This window comes from Suricata suricatta, chromosome 15, assembly GCF_006229205.1.
Source record: "Suricata suricatta isolate VVHF042 chromosome 15, meerkat_22Aug2017_6uvM2_HiC, whole genome shotgun sequence".
In the NCBI taxonomy this organism is placed as follows: Eukaryota; Metazoa; Chordata; class Mammalia; order Carnivora; family Herpestidae; genus Suricata; species Suricata suricatta.
The window spans coordinates 35,788,625-35,809,175 of NC_043714.1; the positions used below are offsets into that span (position 1 = coordinate 35,788,625).

At 41.3% G+C, this 20,551-nt stretch overlaps 1 protein-coding gene and 2 long non-coding RNA genes across 3 annotated transcripts in view; 1 reads left to right on the forward strand and 2 right to left on the reverse strand.

The window, feature by feature from the left end:
- The window catches only part of PIP4P2 (phosphatidylinositol-4,5-bisphosphate 4-phosphatase 2), a 52,399-nt gene extending 36,451 nt beyond the window's left edge, over positions 1 to 15,948 (reverse strand). Inside the window, exon 1 of the mRNA XM_029923940.1 lies at positions 15,732 to 15,948. Coding sequence (XP_029779800.1) covers positions 15,732 to 15,837 — 106 coding nt within the window. The 5' untranslated portion in view covers positions 15,838 to 15,948. The remainder of the gene's footprint in view (positions 1 to 15,731) is intronic.
- On the forward strand, positions 141 to 2,258 carry LOC115279383. The gene is made up of 2 exons (XR_003903398.1): positions 141 to 451; positions 2,019 to 2,258. It is a non-coding gene; the product is annotated as an uncharacterized LOC115279383 (long non-coding RNA).
- Positions 15,949 to 16,614: 666 nt separating the features above from the next.
- The window catches only part of LOC115279419, a 5,492-nt gene continuing 1,555 nt past the window's right edge, over positions 16,615 to 20,551 (reverse strand). The window contains exon 3 of the long non-coding RNA XR_003903437.1: positions 16,615 to 17,240. This is a non-coding gene — a long non-coding RNA (uncharacterized LOC115279419). The remainder of the gene's footprint in view (positions 17,241 to 20,551) is intronic.

The following is a 20,551-nucleotide window of genomic DNA, read 5'->3' on the forward strand; positions in this document are numbered from 1 at the left end:
GTGGCATCCTGCTGAATGAGATTATGCCCTGTAGATGACTGTGATGTTTGCGACTCCTTTATTTGACCATTATGACAGTAATAACTACTGTGTGGATTGTGACATGGGATGGGTTCCCATAAACACATTGGAGTAATTTACAGAAGGAAAATGAGCAGCTCAGGTCTTTAAACTTGCAGCTTAAGTCATGGTCAGAGAATTTCCATGGTAGCCCTGAAAGTATCACTTATTTCTAATTGACATGGCCAATACTGCTGGAAATCAAACACAAATGTAATTGTGTAGGTTGCAAAATTAGAATACCAGGTGAATCCACAGCCTTACCAAGCTCCCATCTGAAAGCTGAGGCACTGACTGCAGAGGAGTGGGCCTCTGACACATGGCATAGGACCATCTGGTTGGAGCCAAACAGCGGAGAATATGAATCCCCGAGCCACTGCGAGCCTCCCTGGTGAGTGGAAAGCAGCTCTTCCTCTCGTGTGTGAAGAGATGAGCCTTCCCTGACAGGAGCGCTGCATCAGCCTCACAGGAGGCGGCTGTCTCACCAGAGGATGGCCGTTCTCCTTAAGACTCACGCTCATCTGCTGTTACCTCGAGTCACATAACTAAGTTCAGATCTCAACATGTTCCAGGAGCACAAGTAGAAAGCGTGACTCAGGAAGAAGCAGCTTATACATCAAGAGACTTGCAAGGTTTTGAATATATATATATTGTCAGCAACTTGGAGAATATGTGTGGGGGTAGATCCTAAGGGTGTCAAACCAAAGAGGATGGAATATAACACTGAGCTGAGCCAAATTTAATCATATGGTTGAGCTCACCAGATGTCCTGGGTTCCGTGTTTGCCTTAAGGCTGGAAGTAGCTCTCTCAGTTTACTTGTCTGTTGGTGAGACTTGGCCTTACCTTTAATGGCACTGTGATGCCAGAACATCCCTAGCATGGTGCAGAAAAAGAATCAAAAGCTTAGGGAGTTAGAAAGTTGGGGTGAATTTAACGTATGAAATGTGCATGCCTATACCTACTACATCAATTTGCTTATTTTATAAGTCGAAGGGCTGCTCCAGGAAAATCCTAGTTTTATGACTAAGGACATGTGCCAGAAAGTCCCACTGTAAGTTCTGATGTCAAAGTCAAAAGGCCCTCAGCTGTATCCAGGAGAAAAGGAGCTGCCAGCCAGGCACTCTGGAGTGGCATCCCAGGAGTTAGTGAGCATTCAGTGGGTCACAAGCATCTATTATGCACCAGGCACAGTGCTAGATGCCTATCAGGGACACCATGGGGAATGAGACAGCCTCCAGGGGTCAAAGAGCTCACATCTATTTTTTTTTTAACATGTATTCCATTATGAGAGCCAGAGAGAGACAGAGCATGAGTGGGGGAGGGGCAGAGAGCGAGGGAGACAGATACTCTGAAGCAGGCTCCAGGCTCTGAGCTGTCTGCACAGAACCTGACATAGGGCTTGAATTCACAAACTGTGGGATCATGACCTGAGCCAAAGTCAGACACTTAACTGACTGAACCACCCAGGTGTCCCAAGAGCTCACATTCTTAACATGGAAAAAGGCAGTGAAACTGAAGTACAGCCTGGTGTGGTGAGCGCTCTGATAAGGATGTGCACAGGGCTTCTCGAGCACAGAAGGCGGCAGTCTAAATCTGACTAAGGCAGAGTGTGTGTCAAGGGTGCGGGGTGGAGGGGGGGTGGAGGGTGGTGGCGGACTCATTCTAGCACAATTTAGCTTTTTTCCAATACTGAGCCTTTCTCTATACTGCTACCATTAACTCCTCTCTCCACAGCAGGTCTAGCAGAATAGCCATAGGTTGTTGAGTGTGGTTGTGTATTATCAGCTTGGAACCAACATCAATCCGCACCCTAATGCCTCCAGCGTTGCTTGTAAGAGTTTATGTTTCCCGATGGCAGGCCCACGGCAACAACAAACCAGGCCTTCTTATACAGCAGGGGACGGTGTGTGCCGGATTCCACCATGAGCTGTTAATCCACTGTTTTCCTCTCCCTTAGCGCTCCCAGGCATTTGGGCTGAATCAGAACCCGGCCTCAAGACCGGCGGTGCTGGCAAGAAGTGCCCGATGACCTGCCAACGACTAATTCCTGGATGACAAAAGCTTTTGCTCTGATTTCTCGGTTTCTCTTAAGGCAATATTCCTGCCTCATTCTATTAATGCATTTCATCTGCGGCATCAGTACTCTCTTCAAGTCTTGACTGTGAATAAGCTATATATTCTTCTTTCACTTGATCAATCACGGTGTTTGTGTGGACTGGTATATGTGAAATCGTACTGTTTATACGCATGGCTACATTCATAATTTGTTGTTTGCAGTGCCACTTCCAAGAATGTATGTATTTCAAGAAAAATAGAGAGACACTTACTTTCAGTACAGAAAAACAAAGTGTTTATTCCCAGAGCAAAAAAAAAAAAAAAAATGGACTTGCCTAGAAATTAAGAAGCTCTTCCTGTAGTCTGAGGAGGCAAAGAATTCCTATTCTGTCACTCTTCCTAGACAGCTCATGTTCACTAAGCATCTACACTTCCAAAGACTGTGCATTTCTAAAAAAAAAATAAAAGTAAGACACTCCTTTACATATCACTAGGTATACATACTAAATGGTAACGTAGATGTTACAAGTATTTATAAATCATTTATAGAATACACTCCAATATAGTTGAACCCCAAATTTGTTGTATGACATTTTAGATAAGTGACAATACGAGAAGGAAAAATAGGGAAGGGAAAAACAGTTGAACTGGATCTGTACTTTTATTTGCTTAGATATAAGAAACAGCACGCACAGTGTTAAGGTCTGACATAATTAGGGGCACCTGGCTGGCTCAGTCGGCAGAGTGTGGGACTCTCAATCTCAGGATTGTGAGTTCAAACCCTACGTCAGACAAAGAGATTACTTTAAAAAAACACAACCCCAGGTCCAACATAAGTGGATGGTAAGATATATGAATTATTATATTATACTCAGTATTTTTCTATCTTGAAATACTTCACCCAATTAAAAAAATAACAGAGATTCGGGGCGCCTGGGTGGCTCAGTCGGTTGAGTGGCCGGCTTCGGCTCAGGTCATGATCTCACGGTCATGGGTTCGGGCCCCGCATCGGGCTCTGTGCTGACCACTAGCCCAGAGCCTGGAGCCTGCTTCAGATTCTGTGTCTCCCTCTCTCTCTGACCCTCCCCTGCTCGCACTGTCTCTCTCTGTCCCTCAAAAATAAATACAAGACATAAAAAAAAAAAACAGAAAAAAAAACAGAGATTAAAAGAGTCTAGATAAAAAGGCAACAGTTTAGTAATTTTAGAATTTGGCACATATGCACCATAAATCTAAGCAAAAATCAGACACATATTAGGAGTTAAATGAACTTCCTACAACTAATATTTGTTTTTTAAGCATACAATAAGTATATGAAGATATTTAGTGAAAAAGTCCCTTAAATTCCAGTACTGAGATATCTTTACCCCATGGGTTAACTAAATTTCATTTCAAAATACAGAGATTACTAAAGAAAGCCCAAAGTTAATCCAGGAGAGGAAGTTCCTCATTACAGCCAACAGAGGACACAGCCACTGTATACCCCAGCGCTTTCCGCAATGGTATAGAGAGTTTCCTCATTTCTTTCCCAGCTGCATGGTTCTCCAGTCTGTGGTGATACCATGCTTGTTGCTGTGGTAGTTTTACAACATGCCCACAACTTTTTGACACTCCTCCCATTGAGAGGTGAAGTCTATATTTCTTCAGCTGAAATCCGATGGTTTCTGTATTTTACCAACACAGCATGGGAGAACTGACAGTATATTTGACTTCTGAGACGAGGTCATAAAAGACCATATGGCTTCCACTTGGGTCATCTTGTATTCAGGCATGTCTGATAGTTTTAATAATAATCTATAACTTCATTTAGGACTGGTAGCAAATACAAATACCCTTTTGTTGAGCATGGCAAAGTATTCTATACAGAGAACCACCAGAACAGGATCCCTGAATTCTATAAATTTGAAAATGGTTTTCTTAGAAATTTTTGAAATAGTTTTGTATTAATTGGTAGAATACATGCAACTCAGTAGGTATCACTGCTTTTTAGGGAAACATCCTATGGCCTACGATTAATAACAATCCAGGGGTTTATGAAAGTCTTCTCACCTTAAATCTACTCACTATTCTCGCCCTGTGTTTCTTTTCTTCTGGACTGTGAATTTTAGCATGTTACTCTCTAACTCTATAAGATTTCACCTTGTAACATACCTTCCCCCAAATTCTCCCTCTGTAGAAATCACATGTTCACATATCGAATAATTAGAAATCTTGTACACTGTTTTTATATCCACATTATGAATCTACCAAGTTTAAATATTTCAACTTGAAAGAAGAAGGATTTTGCCATTACCTTTAGAAATAGATGCCTTGATTGAATGCCCTAACCAGTCATGTGGCACATACAAACACATTCTACAGAATAATATATTGCATGTTAGTTGGACTGCCAATGCTTAAAAGAGCTATGTAATACTCTTTAATATACTATCTTTCCAATTTTCAGAAGATAATAGAATAGGAATTTAAGTGAAGGAAGAACATTGGAAGTAAAAGAGTGAGATAAGATGACCACCTATAATTCAAAGTTACAGGTCTATTCTCCTAGATGTATCCAGATTGCTTACCAAGAACAACTGTGTCATAGAATATAAAAGCAAAATGAAACATATTAATCCATGCCTTCTCATGTAGGAAACTGAGGCACAGAGATGTCAAATAACTATTCTCAGGTCAATAGCTAGCCATTGGCAGAGAGAACTTAAGTATCAAGTCCCACAGGCTACAGCATACCTGGTGGTGAGATCATCTCCAAGATTATAAAGGGATTTAGATATCCAATGCTTGAGAAACTGACCTGAAGGCCAGGAAGAGCCATGCTTTCCATTTCTTTTTCACATTGTTTTTATTCTTAAAGAAAAAAAATTCACTTTACAACAACAATCAGGAAAATGAAAGAATCTAGAAAAGTGCCAAAGCAACACAAACTCCAATACATTTCCTACCCCCAAAAGTAAAGAAGTCCTCCCAAAAGACCAGAAAACAGCAGGAAGAATGTATTCCCTTTAAAAAGCTATTGGAGGATATCCCTCCCAATGTACGCAACATGTCCTCATCCCTACAAAACTGAGACACAAAACAGCTAAGCACAAAACTGTCTCCAATGTTGTTTGCTTTTCCCCATTTGGATCACTTCCCAGATAGTTGCTTATTGCCCTCAAAGACAGTTACAAACATCCATCTGGCTAAGTCCCCTTTCTAACATCTGTGTTCATCTAGCTAACATCTGTATCCATCTGCCAATCTTTCAAGACTTTAACAGAATGTTATATCCTAAACGTTTGACATTCCTGAAAACATTATGCAGAGTCCTTGGAAATAAATGGGAAATTGAGAGCACCACCTCTCACCACAGTGAAGTGTTACCATACATATGATAAATAATTGTTGAATGAATATACTTTCTAGCCCTGATGCGTCCTCATACTCCAGACTTCCACATCCAACTGCCTACTCGACACCTCCAACTGAGTGAGGACTAAAGGTATTTCAAACTCAATGCTTCTAAAATAGAATATTGAGGGGCACCTGGGTGCCTCAGTCAGTTGAGCATTGGACTTTTGATTTTGGCTCCGGTCACAATTGCATGATTATGGAATTGAGCCCCACATGGGGCTCTGCCATAGGCCTCTGCGCTAAAAGCTTGGAGCCTGCTTGGGATTCTCTCTTCCTCTCTCTCTCTCTCTCTACCCCTCCCCCACTTGTATGTATGCACTCACTCTCTCACTCTCTCAAAATAAACATTTTTTAAATATAAAATAAAATAAAATAGAATGCTTATTTCCACAATCCTTTCCCCTCCCCCCACATACCCAACTGCTCCTGATTGTCTATCTTAGTTTCCTAGGTGCTTGGATCATTTTGGAGATTTGTGATTCCTTTCCACTGACTCAGTCCATTGACAAGCTCTGCTGCTCTGTGCCTCAATATGCCTTGAATCCAATCACATCTCACTGCTTCTATCACCTCCACCCTGATCAGACCTCTTAGCTCTTCTCCATTAATAACTTTCTGATTAGTCTCATGTCTTATTCATTGTCTTCTTATTTCCCTCCCCAATAATCCACTCCCTATATCCCAACCAGGATGATTTTCTTTCTTTTTTTAATGTTTATTTTTGAGACAGAGCATGAGCAGAGCATGAGCAGGAGAGAGAGATGAGAAGAGAGGATCCAAAGTGGGCTCCATGCTGACAGCAGCAAGCCTGACATGGGGCTTGAACTCATGAAATGCAAGATCATGACCTGAGCTGAAGTCAGATGCTCAACTGACACCACCCAGGTGCCCTGATTTTCTTAAAAAGTAAAGCATTTCATGTCTCTCCTTTGCTCCAACCCCTCCACAGTCTGCCATTACCCTCAGACTACAACCACATCTCTGACAGTGACCTACAAACTCTCTGTCTTCCCTGGTCTGGTCCCCCAATCCCTTCCGCCACATTTTCCCTTAAACACCACGCTCTAACTCCCCATCCTCCCTGTTTTGAAACAACAGGTTTCATACTTGCACACTTCTCCCCTGTCTTCCAATGGTTGATTTCAACTAATTTTTCTCGTCTCTGAGCAACTGTCATCTCTGAGGTGTCTTTCCTAAAGCAATCAGAAACACTCCCCATGCAGCCAGTTACTCTCCATCCTCATGCCCTGCTTTATTTTCTTCCCTCTATGAAATTATAGTGCTCACTGTATGCATCTCTCACTGGAACATAAGCTCCCAGGCATCTGGAACAGTACAATAGGCACTCAAATATTTGAAAGGATGACTGACTGAAGGAAACATGTCTTGATTAATGTATTAAAGATGCTGGGTAGAGCCAGGAGGAAATGTGGGCATTATAAAATAGAATAAAAGAATCATGGAGATGGATGCCTGCCAAATAATGGGGAAGGATTATAAGAAATGGGCTTGCCACAATACTGGAAAATTGGAAGCAGATACACTTTACCAACATTTAGGCTCGATTTTCCCTTCATAACAATGTGGCCTCAGTGAAGCAGATTGTGATCCAAGAACCAATCTGAAAAAGTTCTCCTATATGTGGCTTTGGTTTTAGCCTATCACAAAATCAAGAGCCTACGTGCTCAGTACCGCTGCTGGAGTGCACCCCCGTAGAGGCCTTCATGGAGTGTGTGGTTGCGGCTAACCTTACAGCGGGCCATGCATGTGGTGGGGGTCTCCGGGTCCGCATCATCTTCTCCTGCCAATCCACAGCCAACCCCAAACTCTGCAAGGATGCAAGGAGGTTCAGATTTTTAACAGACTGTCCAAATTATACTCAAGAACTCTAATTCAGTGCAATGGACTGAATGTATATGTCCCCTCAAAATTTGGGTTGAACCTCTAATCCTGTGTGATGGTCTTAGGAGGTGGGGTGTTTCAGAGATAATTAGGTCATGACAGTGAAGCCCTCATGCATGAGGTTTAGTGCTTTTATGAAGGGAAGCCGAGAATGAGCTCTCATGCTCTCTTTCCATCATGTGAGGAGGACACAAGAAGTCAGCACTCTGCAACCTCAAGACAGCCCTCACCAGATTCAATCTAGTGGCACTTTGATCTTGGACCTCCCAACCTCCAGAACTGTGAAAAATAAATGTGGTGTTTCAGCCACCCAGTGTATGGTATTCTGTGATAGCAGCCTGAACTAAGATACTCAAGAAAACTCTAGTCTGGTACAAAACATAGTTCTAAGTGAAATAAGACTGCCCCACTTTAAACTCAAGCACCGTTTCTAACTTTAGATTTCTCCAGGTAGAGCACCAAAGAAGATCACTAAAAATATACCTTATTTACTGTACAATTTCTAAGTGAGAAATACAGGGGTTACATAGTAAATAACTTTTCTCTTCAACCAGAAGTGAATTTATTTTCTAGTCACTGAAAACATTTCCTCAAGCAATTTCAAATGTACATGTTTTTAACAAGTGAGTCAAAGGTGAAAAGGAAATGATAATGTCTACTTAGGTTTCATATGAAATCTAAGTGTTTCAGAATAAAGAATTAGCCTCTTCCTTGAAGTAAAGTGGCTTTGAAGGGATCTTACCATTAAAATAAATGTATATTAGAATATTAGACCAGGTGGAAATGAATAATTCTTCAAATCTTTAAGAAGGATTTGAATATAAACACATATAAACAATCATCACTGAGGTCAATAATGTCCTCCATGGCACAAGTTCAAAAGACATTTATTAGTTCTTATTTATTTGTTCTTTCTTGAAGCTTTTGACATGTTTGACTACTCCTTTCTTGCAGTGTTCTCTTCTCTTTGATTCTGTGATAGAGTCCTTTGGTTTTCCTCCTACCTGCCCGGAAGCTACTTATCAGTCTTCTTGGAGGCTCATCTTCCTCTAACTAGTCATGGAATGTCAGAGTTTCTTGAAGTTTTATCCTAGGCTCTCTCTTCTTTTTGCTTTATTTTTTTCCTCCCTAAGTGGTCTCATATATGGCTCCCCAAACGTTTTTGCATTTTGGTACACAGAAGAACATAACAATTATTTTATAGATACTCAGCTGGAGCCTTCTGGCCTAAAGGCTTGTGATGTTCCAAGGACTGACAATAACCAATATCTTAACGCATGGACTCTATCCCAGTACATTGCATGGCACACTGATGGGGCCTTGGGAAGTTCTGAATCAACATCCATGTATTGAGCTGTCACCAATACACAAATAACACAATTTTGTATTTTTTAACCAAGCCCTCTACAGCTCTATGCTTGTAGATCCAATTGCCCATCTGACATCTCTTCTTGCATATTTGAAAACATCCTAAATCCATCATGTCTAAAACTAAGCTCATGATCTGTGTTTCCCAACGTGAGCCTCTTCTGATGTTCTCTCAGTGTAGGCAATCACACCATCAGGCTGTGGACACCAGAACTCTGGGAGATATCTTTGCCACCTCCCTCTCACTCTCTCAGCCAATCTACCATCAAGATGTCTTTAATTTACTTCCTTAAAATCATCTTGTCTCCACCTCCACCACCACCACCTGAGTCTAAGCTGTCATCACAGCATAACTGATCTGCCTGAATCATTTCAGTAGCCATTCAAGTCATTAATTCTCACTGACTCCTGCTCCACTGTCACTCATTCTCTACTCTAGAAATAGAGTGACTGAAAAATAATAAAAAATAGAATAGATATTTCTCCAAAGAAGACATACAGATAGCCCACCAAACCATGAAAAGCTGCTCAACATCACTAGGCATTAGGGAAATGCAAATCAAAATTACAATGAGAAATCACCTCACATCTGTCAGAATGGCTAAAATCAATAACAAGAAACAATAGCATTGGCAAGAATGTGGAGAAAAAGGAACAATCGTATACTGTTGGCAAGAATGTAAATTGGTGCAACCACTGTAGATGTTTTCTACCTACTGTTGTATGAAGGTTTCTCAAAAAATTAAAAATATAAATAGCATATGAGCCAGTATTTCATTATCAGGTATTTACCCAAAGAAATAAAAAACACTAATTCAAAAATATATATCCTATGTATACTGCAGCATTATTTATGATGGCCAAGATATGGAAGCAACATAAGAGTCCATCAACATAGGAATGGATAAAGAAGATGCAATGTGTATACACACACACACACACACACACACACACACACACACACACTGGAATATTACTCAGCCATAAAAAATAACAAGATGTTGCCATTTATGACAACACGAATACACCAAAAAGGTATTATACTAAGTAAAATAAGACTGTGAAAGACAGGGCACCTGGACGGCTCAGTTAGTTAAGCATCCCACTCCTGATCTTAGCTCAGGTCTTTATCGCAGAGTGGTGAGTGTGAGTTTGAGCCTCACACTGGGGGTGGAGCCTACTTAAAAATAAGTAGGGGCACCTGGTAGATTCAGTCAGTTAAGCATCTGACTCTTGATTTCAGCTCAGGTCATAATATCACAGTTCGTGGGATTGAGCTCCATGTAGGGCTCTGTGCTGACAGCATGGAGCCTGCTTGGGATTCTCTTTCTTCCCCTCTCTCTGCTCCTCCCCAGTTCTCTCTCTCTCTAAATAAATTTTTTAACTTAAAAACAAATAAATAAAAAGACAGAGAAAGACAAATACCTCACATATATATGGATTCTAAAAAACAAAACAAACAAATAGCAAAAACAGATCCGTAAATCCAGAGAACACAATGATGATGGCCAGAGGACGGAGACAGGAGTGGGTAGGGTGGGGCTGGAGGTTGGGCAAATTGGAGAACGTGGAGTGGAAGATACAGGCTTCCAAGTATAAAATGAGTAAGTCACATGGATATAAGGCACAGCATAGGGAATATAGTCAATGATCCTGGAATAGAGTTGTAGACTGACAGACGGCAGATAAACTTGTGGTAAGCACAGCCTAACACACATCTTAGTCACTGTTCTACACCTAAAAAGAATGTAATGTTGTGTGTCAATTATATTTCTATTTAAATGATGAGGAGGAGGAGGGTAAATATGTAATAATAATAATAACAATAAAGATGTGACCAGATCATCCCTTCGTTGAAGGCAAAATTTCTCAACATGAACAATGGTACCCGGCATGGACTGAGCAATACTATTGTTCTGGTAATCTGTTGCTGCAGAACAAATCACCCCAAAACTTAATGGTTTATAACAACAGTTTAATACTGCCTTTCATGATTCTGTGGACTGTTCAGCCTGAGCTGGATGGTATCCATCCAGAATCTGTCATGCAGCTACATGAGAATGTGGCTTGAGGTGGAGTCATCAGAAAGCTCAGCGGGGCTGGGCATCCAAGGTGGCTTCCTCACTCACATGTCTGAGAGCTGGTCAGGCATCCCTCTCTCCATGTAGTCTCCCTGCATGTCTAGTTAGAGGTTCCTTAAAGCATGGCAGTCTCAGTGTATTCAAATTCCTACAAGACAAGTTACTTTCTTCAGGGTATGTTTTTTAAGAGACCAAGGCAAAAGCTGCAAGACCTTCTGTGACCTAGTCTCCGAAGTCATTCAGTTCTCTTCTACATTATTCTATAAATCAAAATTGAACCACAGGGTCAGTCCAGAGTCAAAGAGGAAAGGAATATCCAAGGGCTTGAATATTAAAAAACATAGCTCTTTGGAGGGAGAGGAAGGTCTTTCTTTAATCCCGTTTTGCACTATATTCCCTATTGATGCTTCCACTTTAGCCACACTGGCCTTCTTCCAGTTCCTTGTATTCACCACACTCCATCCTCCTGAAGGAGGATGTACATACTGTTTTCTTAGTCTAGAATGTTTTTCCAATCCTCCTTTTGCCAGGTCCAACTTTGAGACCAAAGACTCAATCAAGTCTCAGGAAAGCCTTTCTTGTCTTCCTAACCAGGTTAAATCTTTTTATTATATCATTTCACGGCACTGGATAAATTTCAGGCACTGTCCTTATTCCCGCTGCACTTTGCATTTGTTCCAATGATTATGTAATTTAAGTCTCGATATCCCCCATTAGACTGGAAAGGGGGCCATATCTGTTTTTCCCATCCTATCACAGAGCTTACTTAATACTCCAATATTTATTTGTTGAATGAATGACAGAAATGAACTAAATCAAACTGTCTCTGTACAACAGTTCCTTTAAAATTACAGTGAAATAGATAATCACATTCCCTATTAAATACATGGATAATTAGACAACCCCAAATATAAACCATTTTTCACAGAGTAAGTCTCATCTGTAAACATAAAGGCCATATTCCCTCGCTATATCCTACTTATAAAAATAGCAGATGTATAAAGAAATCAATTAAATATATCCAAATTATGTAAGTTTTGTAGTACTTCTTCTAATATTTTTTCTTTTATTTTAATCTCAATGCCTTAACAAAAGCTGATACATGTACCAAATGGAGTATTCTAATCACAGGAGAGGAGATCTACTCTGTGCAAGAATCCAATACGGACAGTAAAAGACCACTAGAAGCATTCCATTTAGAAACCCAGGTGGATTGTTACACAGACCAGACATGATTCTCACTGTGCTGAAGCCAGACGCAGAGTACTGCTTCCCCCTACATTATCAATAACCTGTCTATAAATAAACACTTCACCAACTTTCAACTTAAAATGGAATATTTCATCCTGGAGTGAGAGCTAACATTCCTGTTCTTAAACGGTAACACAAACAGCAAAGGATTCGATTAGAGAAAATAATCGCGAGTTATGGCTCTTAATTACTTAAAAAAGAGTCTGCATAATTATGAATGATCTCATAACACAAAGTTCATCATCAAAAAGTACATTCTATTCTGGTCTTTTGAATCTCAACCTTCAACTCTAATTCTTGTCAACTACTGAAAAGATCTGGTCTAGCAACAGAGTGTTTCCTACAATACAAATAATTAGCCATTGTTTTTATTTATTATTTCTTCCCACTTCAACATGGGGTCCAAGAGGGGATGGGTTTGACCAGTCTTGCTGACCTGAGTAGTCTCTGGCACATCATGCTGCCCAATGAACCACTGAATGAGTAAATAGCACTGGTGTTCTAGAATTAGCTCTTGTATATTACTCAAAATACATATGAAAATGCTTATTTGTTATTTAGGAAAAGATATTCTGACCAAAATCCCAATACATAAAATGTTTTCACTTCTCATCTATGCTTCTTGCTTCCTAGGGATTATGCCCATGAAATTCGTGTTTCTGGGGCGGTTGAGCGGCTCAGTCAGTTAAGCATCCAACCTCATTTCAGGTTATGATCTCACGGTTCGTGGGTTTGAGTCCCACATCAGGCTCTGTGCTGACAGCTCAGAGCCTGGAGCCTACTTTGGATTGTGTGTCTCCCTCTCTCTCTGCTTCTCCCCTATTCATTCGTTGTCTCTCACTCTCAAAAATAAATAAATATTAAAATTAAAAGAAATGAGTGTTTTTAATTATCTAACCTGTCTTATCCACCATTTACAAAAAAAAATTATATTCTACCATAAGGCAAAAAAGCTTTTAGCTAAATCAATTGCTAAAAATAAGACAACATCGGATTCCTGGGTAGCTCAGTTGGTTAAGCGTCAGACTTCAGCTCAGGTCATGATCTCCCGGTTTGGTTTGTGGGTTCAAGCCCTGCATCCGGCTCTGTGCTGACAGCTAGCTCAGAGCCTGGAGCCTGCTTCAGATTCTGTGTCTCCCTCTCTCTCTGATCCTCCCCTGCTCATGCTGTCTCTCTCTCTCTAAAAAATTTTTTAAAAAATTTTAAAAAAACAACAAGAACAAGACAACAGGCCCAAAATGGAGTCACTTAAGCTAAGCTCCAATCACCAAAGTGAGACTTAATTACACGTTTGGCCATTTCCAGAAATGAAATCTTAAAGTGAATCAGGAACTATCTGATCAGCACTAGTGAGGTCATCTGCCTGACAGACCCCTGCCAGCCCATACAGGAAAGTGGTCTTCCCACAACCAATCCACTTTTTGCCAGTATAACTTCCTTGTTCCCTCTCCCTTCTGCCCATAGAAGTCTTTGATTTTGTACAGCTTTTTGAAGCTCCTTTCTATCTGCTAGAGGGGATGCTGCTAGAGTCATGAATCATTAAAATAAAGCCAATAAGATCTTCAATTTTTTAATGCTTATTTATTTTTGAGAGAGACAAATAAAAGTATGAGCAGGGGAAGTGCAGAGGGAGAGGGAGACACAGAATCTGAAGGGGGCTCCAGGCTCCCTGCTGTCAGCACAGAGCCCCACACCAGCTTCAAGACCTAAGCCTCAGTCGTATGCTTAACTGACTGAGCCACCTACATGCCTCAAACCAATAAGATCTTTAAAATTTACTCAGTTGAATTTTGTTCTTTAAAACATTGCATTTCTTCAGTTATTAAGTTATCTGGAATGAAACTTGTTTTTCTCAGTGGCTGAACTGGAATTTGCACCTTACTGTGTAGTGTGAGGGGTTTTATCAGATTGAACAAATAGACAGCAAATGAGACACAAGTCTACAAGCAGGTCCATGAGTATGACTATTTTTGTGTAATAATTTAGCCACTATGACTAAAAATATACGAACAAAGATGTAAGACAGAGGGCATGAAAATCTGTCATAGGACAGTTGCTTAACTCCAAAGTTTATCTTTTATTTTGCCTTAAAGGGGGACTTGATGAAGTTGAAACATTCATTTATAAGTGGCTAAACTTACTCTAGACCATCCAATTCAGGTAACAGTCACATATTAATATCAAATTTGGGTACTAAAGGAAATTCCCCCAACTGGTACCCTCTGACACAGGTTTAATAACGGACTTACAAACATGACCTGTGGCTTTTCTGTAGGTGAGTCTCTGCTCCATTTTGCACCTTATTTCTCAACTCATTGATCACACTGCATTATTCAGAGCTGAACATCTTTTTCCTTTGTCCTGTTTCTTGTTAAGTGCAGATGAAGATCTAGATTGTTCCTTTTCAAGTTGTAATGCATTACGTGGAAATTTTAAACACTAAACAAGTTGAACCTGCTCCACAACTGCTCCAATTCCAGACTTGAACTTAGAAACAGTTGTGCTACAAGAAACATGATCTGCCTCTATTTTCAAAAGCATTAACATTTGTCTCCTTGGGTTTTTAAACTTCTCTCATATTCAGCCAAAAAGAGAGATGCACTTAAGCTACGTTTGCAAGTGCCATATTTGACCATTCATTACTCTAAGTGGTTTCTTAAAGTCTTGCCTTCCATTTTCTATAAGTCCTGCCTCCACCTTCTTTCTACTATAGAAATCGACTACAAGGCTTAGAACAAAGATCTTTGAATAGTTTGCTAAACAACCCCCCCCACACACTCCTTAGAGCCCACCACTGTCAAATTGTTTTTGATTCCATCTTGAGCAGTAAAATAATGAATAGAAATACATGCAGGATTAACTTGGGTTACTTTTAGAAGTTCATTTCCATCTCACCCAGACATGCATAAAAAAATATTACATCTTCCTTTCTATTCTTCATCATTCACCATTAAAGCTAACAGACTCCTTACTAAGAGGAGTAACAAGGGAAGGGCAGGAATTTCAGACATATTAGGAATATTGATTAATTCTATTCCTTTTGGGGAGACAATTCCCTGATTGAACAGAGCACTGGTGGGGGGAATATCAGGAGATGCATATTTTTTCGAGCTAAGCCCTTTCAAGGGCAGATCCCAAGGTGAGCAGTACTAGGGGGTTCTTAGCAACCTGAAACGATTTGTGAATGATTGTGAAAGATTTGCACCCCCTCCAAGCTGCACTTCGGGGCTGTTCTAAAACAGTAAAGCCCAGCCTGGTAAATTCATGTCACATCCTGCACCCCTGGGCAAGAAGTGGTGAAGTACACACACACACACACACACACACACACACACACACACACTGGTGAGAAAGGGTGAAACACACGCGCGCGCGCGCACACACACACACACACACACACACACACACACTCACGCTCACACCCCACCCCACCCCACCCCACCAAAAGCCCTGGGGGGAAGCTCTCAGCCCAGCAGGCTCTGGCTTCGGAAGGCACAGAGCATCCCTCTCTCTCCCAGCCCAAGTGAGAGGCTCGCCTCCGCCTCGGAGCTAGAGCTACCGGTCTTTAACATTCTAGGCTTTTCCTTACAAAGTAGAAAGGTCTGTGCTGGCCTTACCTCTGGGGCTGCTTTCCTGTAAGTACGGCGGGGCCGTGGGAGTGACATTTCCCGAATGGGATGCCGACAGCAGAGGCGAGCGTTCGTCCACCCCGTCAGCGGCCATGACTGCGGCGGCGGCGCGGCCGCGGGGGAGGCTGAGCCGGGGGCTGCGGCTCCCGCGGAGGTGGTGGCTACTGCTGCTGCCGCGGCCGCTGCTGCCACTGCTGCTGCTGCCGCCTCCGGGAGGACCCGGGCTGTGTCACAAGGCAGGAGGCGGGGGGAGGGGAGGGTGCGGGACCGAAAGGCGGGGGAAGGGAAGCGCGCTGGGAAGCCTGTCGGGGGGAGGGGAGGGGAGAGAGAAAGAAGGAGCCCGGGAGAGGGGAGGAGGGGAGGGGGGAAGGAGGGGTAAAGGGAGGAGCGGGAGCCAGGGAACACAGTAGGGCTGCCCCCGAACGGCGGGGAAGGGTACGTGCGGAGCCACCGAAAGGGGGGCGGGAGAGGCGAGAGGAAGGGGCTGCAACTCTTTCTTCTCTTTGTACTTGACATTTCCTTAACTAAGGAGAAGAGGAAGAAGGGTAAAGAGCAACCTGAAAGGGGGTAAGAAAACCGGCTTTGAGTGGACTGCAGAAAAACTACAGCAAAGACGGATCTCAAGTTTAGCTCCAAGAGGCGGGGGAGGAGGAGGGATTCTGTGCTGTCCAACTTTGCAGCGGTTTGGGAAGAAGGCTTATTCCCAGGGCTGTCAGTTCCTTCTTGAGGGTTGCTGCTGCTTTTGGTCGGAAATCATTTTTCAATATCTGTCGTCTAGGACGAAGTAAATTCCTGCAAGGTGCCATTCCTTGTTTTTTAGCATCTGCTTGGCACTCTCCTAACAGTGTCTCACTGAATGATGCATCCCGTGTTGGCTTTTACAAGTTTAATTTGACAAAATACGTTGCCCTCCTAGTTTTGTTTTTGGACTATCTTGTCCCAGGCACCTTATACAGTAATGAAGATTATGAATCATGTAAAACAATTAAAAACCATTTTTCTCGAGCTAGTGTTTTAATATAATCTTTCACATGTAAAAGTAAAAACCACAAAAAAGCTACGCATAGTTAAAGGCATGCTTTTGTGGGTTTTTTTTTTCCTTCTCTTATTTTAGTGGTTTGCTAAAGTAGTTTAAAAATCAATGTTTTGAGTATGCCAGACAGAAATGCAATAGGAAAACAGTGAAGGTCTCAAAAGATAATTTTTCTGCAGTAATTCTTTGAGTCATTCAACAGACATGTATTATGTGCTTCCTGGGTCTACGAAGATGAATACATGGAGCAGTGGTCTTTACCCTGCTGATGTCTGCGTGGTAGCAGTCAAAAACAAACACAAAATGAAGCTGGTAGTCCCAGCTGTTGATTTAAAGGGTCAGGAGGAAAAGCAGTCTTGAGACATTTGAAACTGCTTCTCATATTACATTAAGAAGGGTCTTCATTTGCTCTCTGAAGATACTCTTTCTTCTAGAAAAATCCATTTAGGCATCAACTGGAAATCCTAAGGGAAAATCAGAGAATACTGTTTTCTATTATGCAGCATCTTTTACAGGTCAGTAGTATCAGGACAGGACACAATACAAGAATTCCCATACGATATAATCCAAGGGCATTTATAGATCTCCAGAAACCTGAAAAGTGAGAGGTCAAGATGTAGTACTCTCTGCAAAAATGAACAATTTGTAAAAATGAATGGCAGAGTTTTTGGTTTGTTTTTGTTTTTGCTTTTGTTTTACAGTTGCAGTTAAAGAAGCTATTGAGTTAAAGAAGAAGAATCAAAAAAATCCTATTATTATAGTGTCCTGTTCCGTGGCCAATCACACTTGATTTTAACAGTATATTTATATTTCCATTACCCACCTACCCCTTATTCCCAACTGACTTCATGAGTCAGAAAAAACTGACTCATTCACTCACATATCCCCAGCATCTAACACAATGCCTGGCTCATTAAGAAGCACTCTGAGGGGCGCCTGGGTGGCTCAGTCAGTTAAGCATCCAACTTCTGCCTAGGTCATGATCTCACAGTTGGTGGGTTCAAGTCCCACATCTGGCTCTGTGCTGACAGCTCAGAACCTGGAGCCTGCTTCGGATTCTGTGTCTCCCTCCCCTGCTCATGCTCAAATATTTGCCAAATAAATAAGCAAATGAGTGTATGAGTAAATCCTACACAGTACCAGAATCTTACCAAAGCAAATTGTTAGCAGGAAAAACATGGAGCATTTCTTGATTTTTTTGATCAAGATGACAGTTTTGCCATCTGACCACTGTCTTTACTGTTTCATGATATCTCTACAACTAGGGTTCCTTTATTGTCCATGTAAAAAGGTTTTTTCCTTTCTTTCTTTACTTCGTTATATGGCTTCTCTATCCATTTCAGAATTCATTAGAGGGTGACACAGCTAATGGAAATTACTCTTCTCACACTATACAAGGTAGAGAGTAAACTGACTATATATGCAGCAATGTGATGTTTCATAAAAAGTAAAAAAGAACTTTTATTAGATGAGTGTCACTTTATTCTAGTTTAAAAATAATATAGTTTATGATTCCTTAATAAACATTCAATATAATACTCATCCATCCAAGGCATTGTATGTTGATAATACCTTCCTATCTCTACTCAGGAGATGAGGTCATGTGTCTTTTGGGATGATAGGACAATATGAACAGATACTGTGTGAGTTAGTAAAAGCTGTATCTTACTACTTACTTAGGCTGCAATTCTAGTTATCTATTACTGAGCAACCAACCATACCCAAACCCAGTGGCTTAAAACAACATGATTTGTGATCTTTCATGACGCTATAGATTACGTGTGTGGCTATTCTGTCGGCCTTGCCTGGGCTGATACGTAGGCAGTTGCATCCATCCGGCAGACTGGCTCGGGGTAGCTCAGCCGAGGCGGCTCGGATGTGGTGGGGGGGAGGTTGTCTCTCTTCAGCTCTTCAAATAGTCTTTCTTTCCAGCTTCTCCACATAACTAGTAGTCTCAGAGCCGTATTTGAGAGGTGAGAGGGTGATTGTGGAAGCTATGGTGTCTTTTCAGATCTAGGCATTGGGTCTCAAATAATGTCACTTCTACCATTTTCTCGGATCTCCCTGAGCCTGCCTCCTGCTTTTTGCCCAATGAAAGTTAGAAGCTCAGAGGCCTCTTTTCATGATCAAACCCTATTGTGATCATCAGTCATTATAAAGATTAAACAACGTCCTCGTTTCCACTTTCTAAGCCATCCTATGACATCCTGCCTCTAAGCTGCATCTCAGGGTTGGAGCTGAAGACCCAGTTCGTGAACTATTCTTTTGTGCACAATAAACTGTAGCTAAATACTATATTACTCATCTGGTTTTAATTTTTACTGTCACTGGATTTTGACAGAACTATAATAATACATGTATGCTGTTTGAGCTGTTGAATTTGTTGTAATTTTTTACAGCAGCAATAGAAAATGCCACCTCCATCAAAGACAGTGAAAAGAAGCTAATTGTTACTTTCTGTGTTCTACATGGAAATAATGTTAGTGAGATCAACAAGTTCATTAGGTATGTTAACTACCTTTCAAGGTACCACAGACAACAGTTATTGGTCCACCTCTGCCCTCTGGTCTCCAGGAGCAATCTCCTCCCTGCTTTTGTAGCTTTCACCAACAGACTCCTCTCTGTCCCTTCTAGCATTCGCCTGCCGCCTGGCCTGAAGACTGCTATGTGCTTTGGGTTTTGTTAGAGCAATACTAATTTCTCCTACATTTATCTATTGCTTTGTACTTTACATACCCATTTATGTTAAATTAATCTATTACTTTGTACTTCCGGTCCATCCCACTTTGGTTAATCTATTGCTATGAAAGAATCCAGCATCCTAAAACTTAGAGACTGAAATGACATGTATTAATTTTCAGAAAGGAGCATTCAGCTGGTGGTTCAGCTGCTGACTGAAGTCAGCTGAGACAGCAGGGTTGGCTGATCCTCTCTCTCCAAACTCACTTTCATCCTGGGCACCGTCACTGAGCTGTCTCAGAACAGCGCTCCCACAGGGCAGAGGCAGATGCTGCCAAGGCCGCATGAGTCCCAAGTTTTGGAACAGGTACAAGGTGGTTTCTACCACTTCCTATTGGTCAGAGCAAGTCATAGGCCTGCCCACATTCATGTAAGCAGACAGATGAATTCAGGGTCTTGATGTGTGGTGGTGTCACATACAGAGGGGCACGAGTGCAGGGAGGTCACTGTATGACCCATCGCGCTAAAACAATATTCGATGTAAGAGAAGCACTGAGAAAGACAGAGGAGAGTTCTTCAAGAAGCACCATGCTTTGGGGAAGAAGCTTAACTGGAGATGTTAAAGTCCATCTAAGAAGTATATTTTATGAATATCTATGCAATGCAAAGCATATTCATATTACATATTTAATTGTTCGGGGTATAACTTCTTTCCTTGGTGCATAACAAAATTCTACCTCCACTTGGTCAGAGGCCTCTTTGTCTTTGTCTTTGTCTTTCTCCTCTGTGCTTGGAGATGAATTATATTTGAATACGATTCTATATAATTTGAATTCAATACCTCTAAATGGTGATCTTAGTTAATTGAACTCCTCTATTACCTCTTTTGTTTAATTAGTCTGTAAAATAAAATGATACCAGCTCATAGGGTATTTATGACACTTAAATGAGAAAATGTATGGAATATAACTATCAGTGCCTGCCACATAGATTTGCTATAAATATAAGCTTTTTTTTTACTACCCTTATTTTTTAACTCTATTAGAAGGGAATCTAGGGGATAAGCATTACTGAACTAAGCTAGGAGTACAATGGT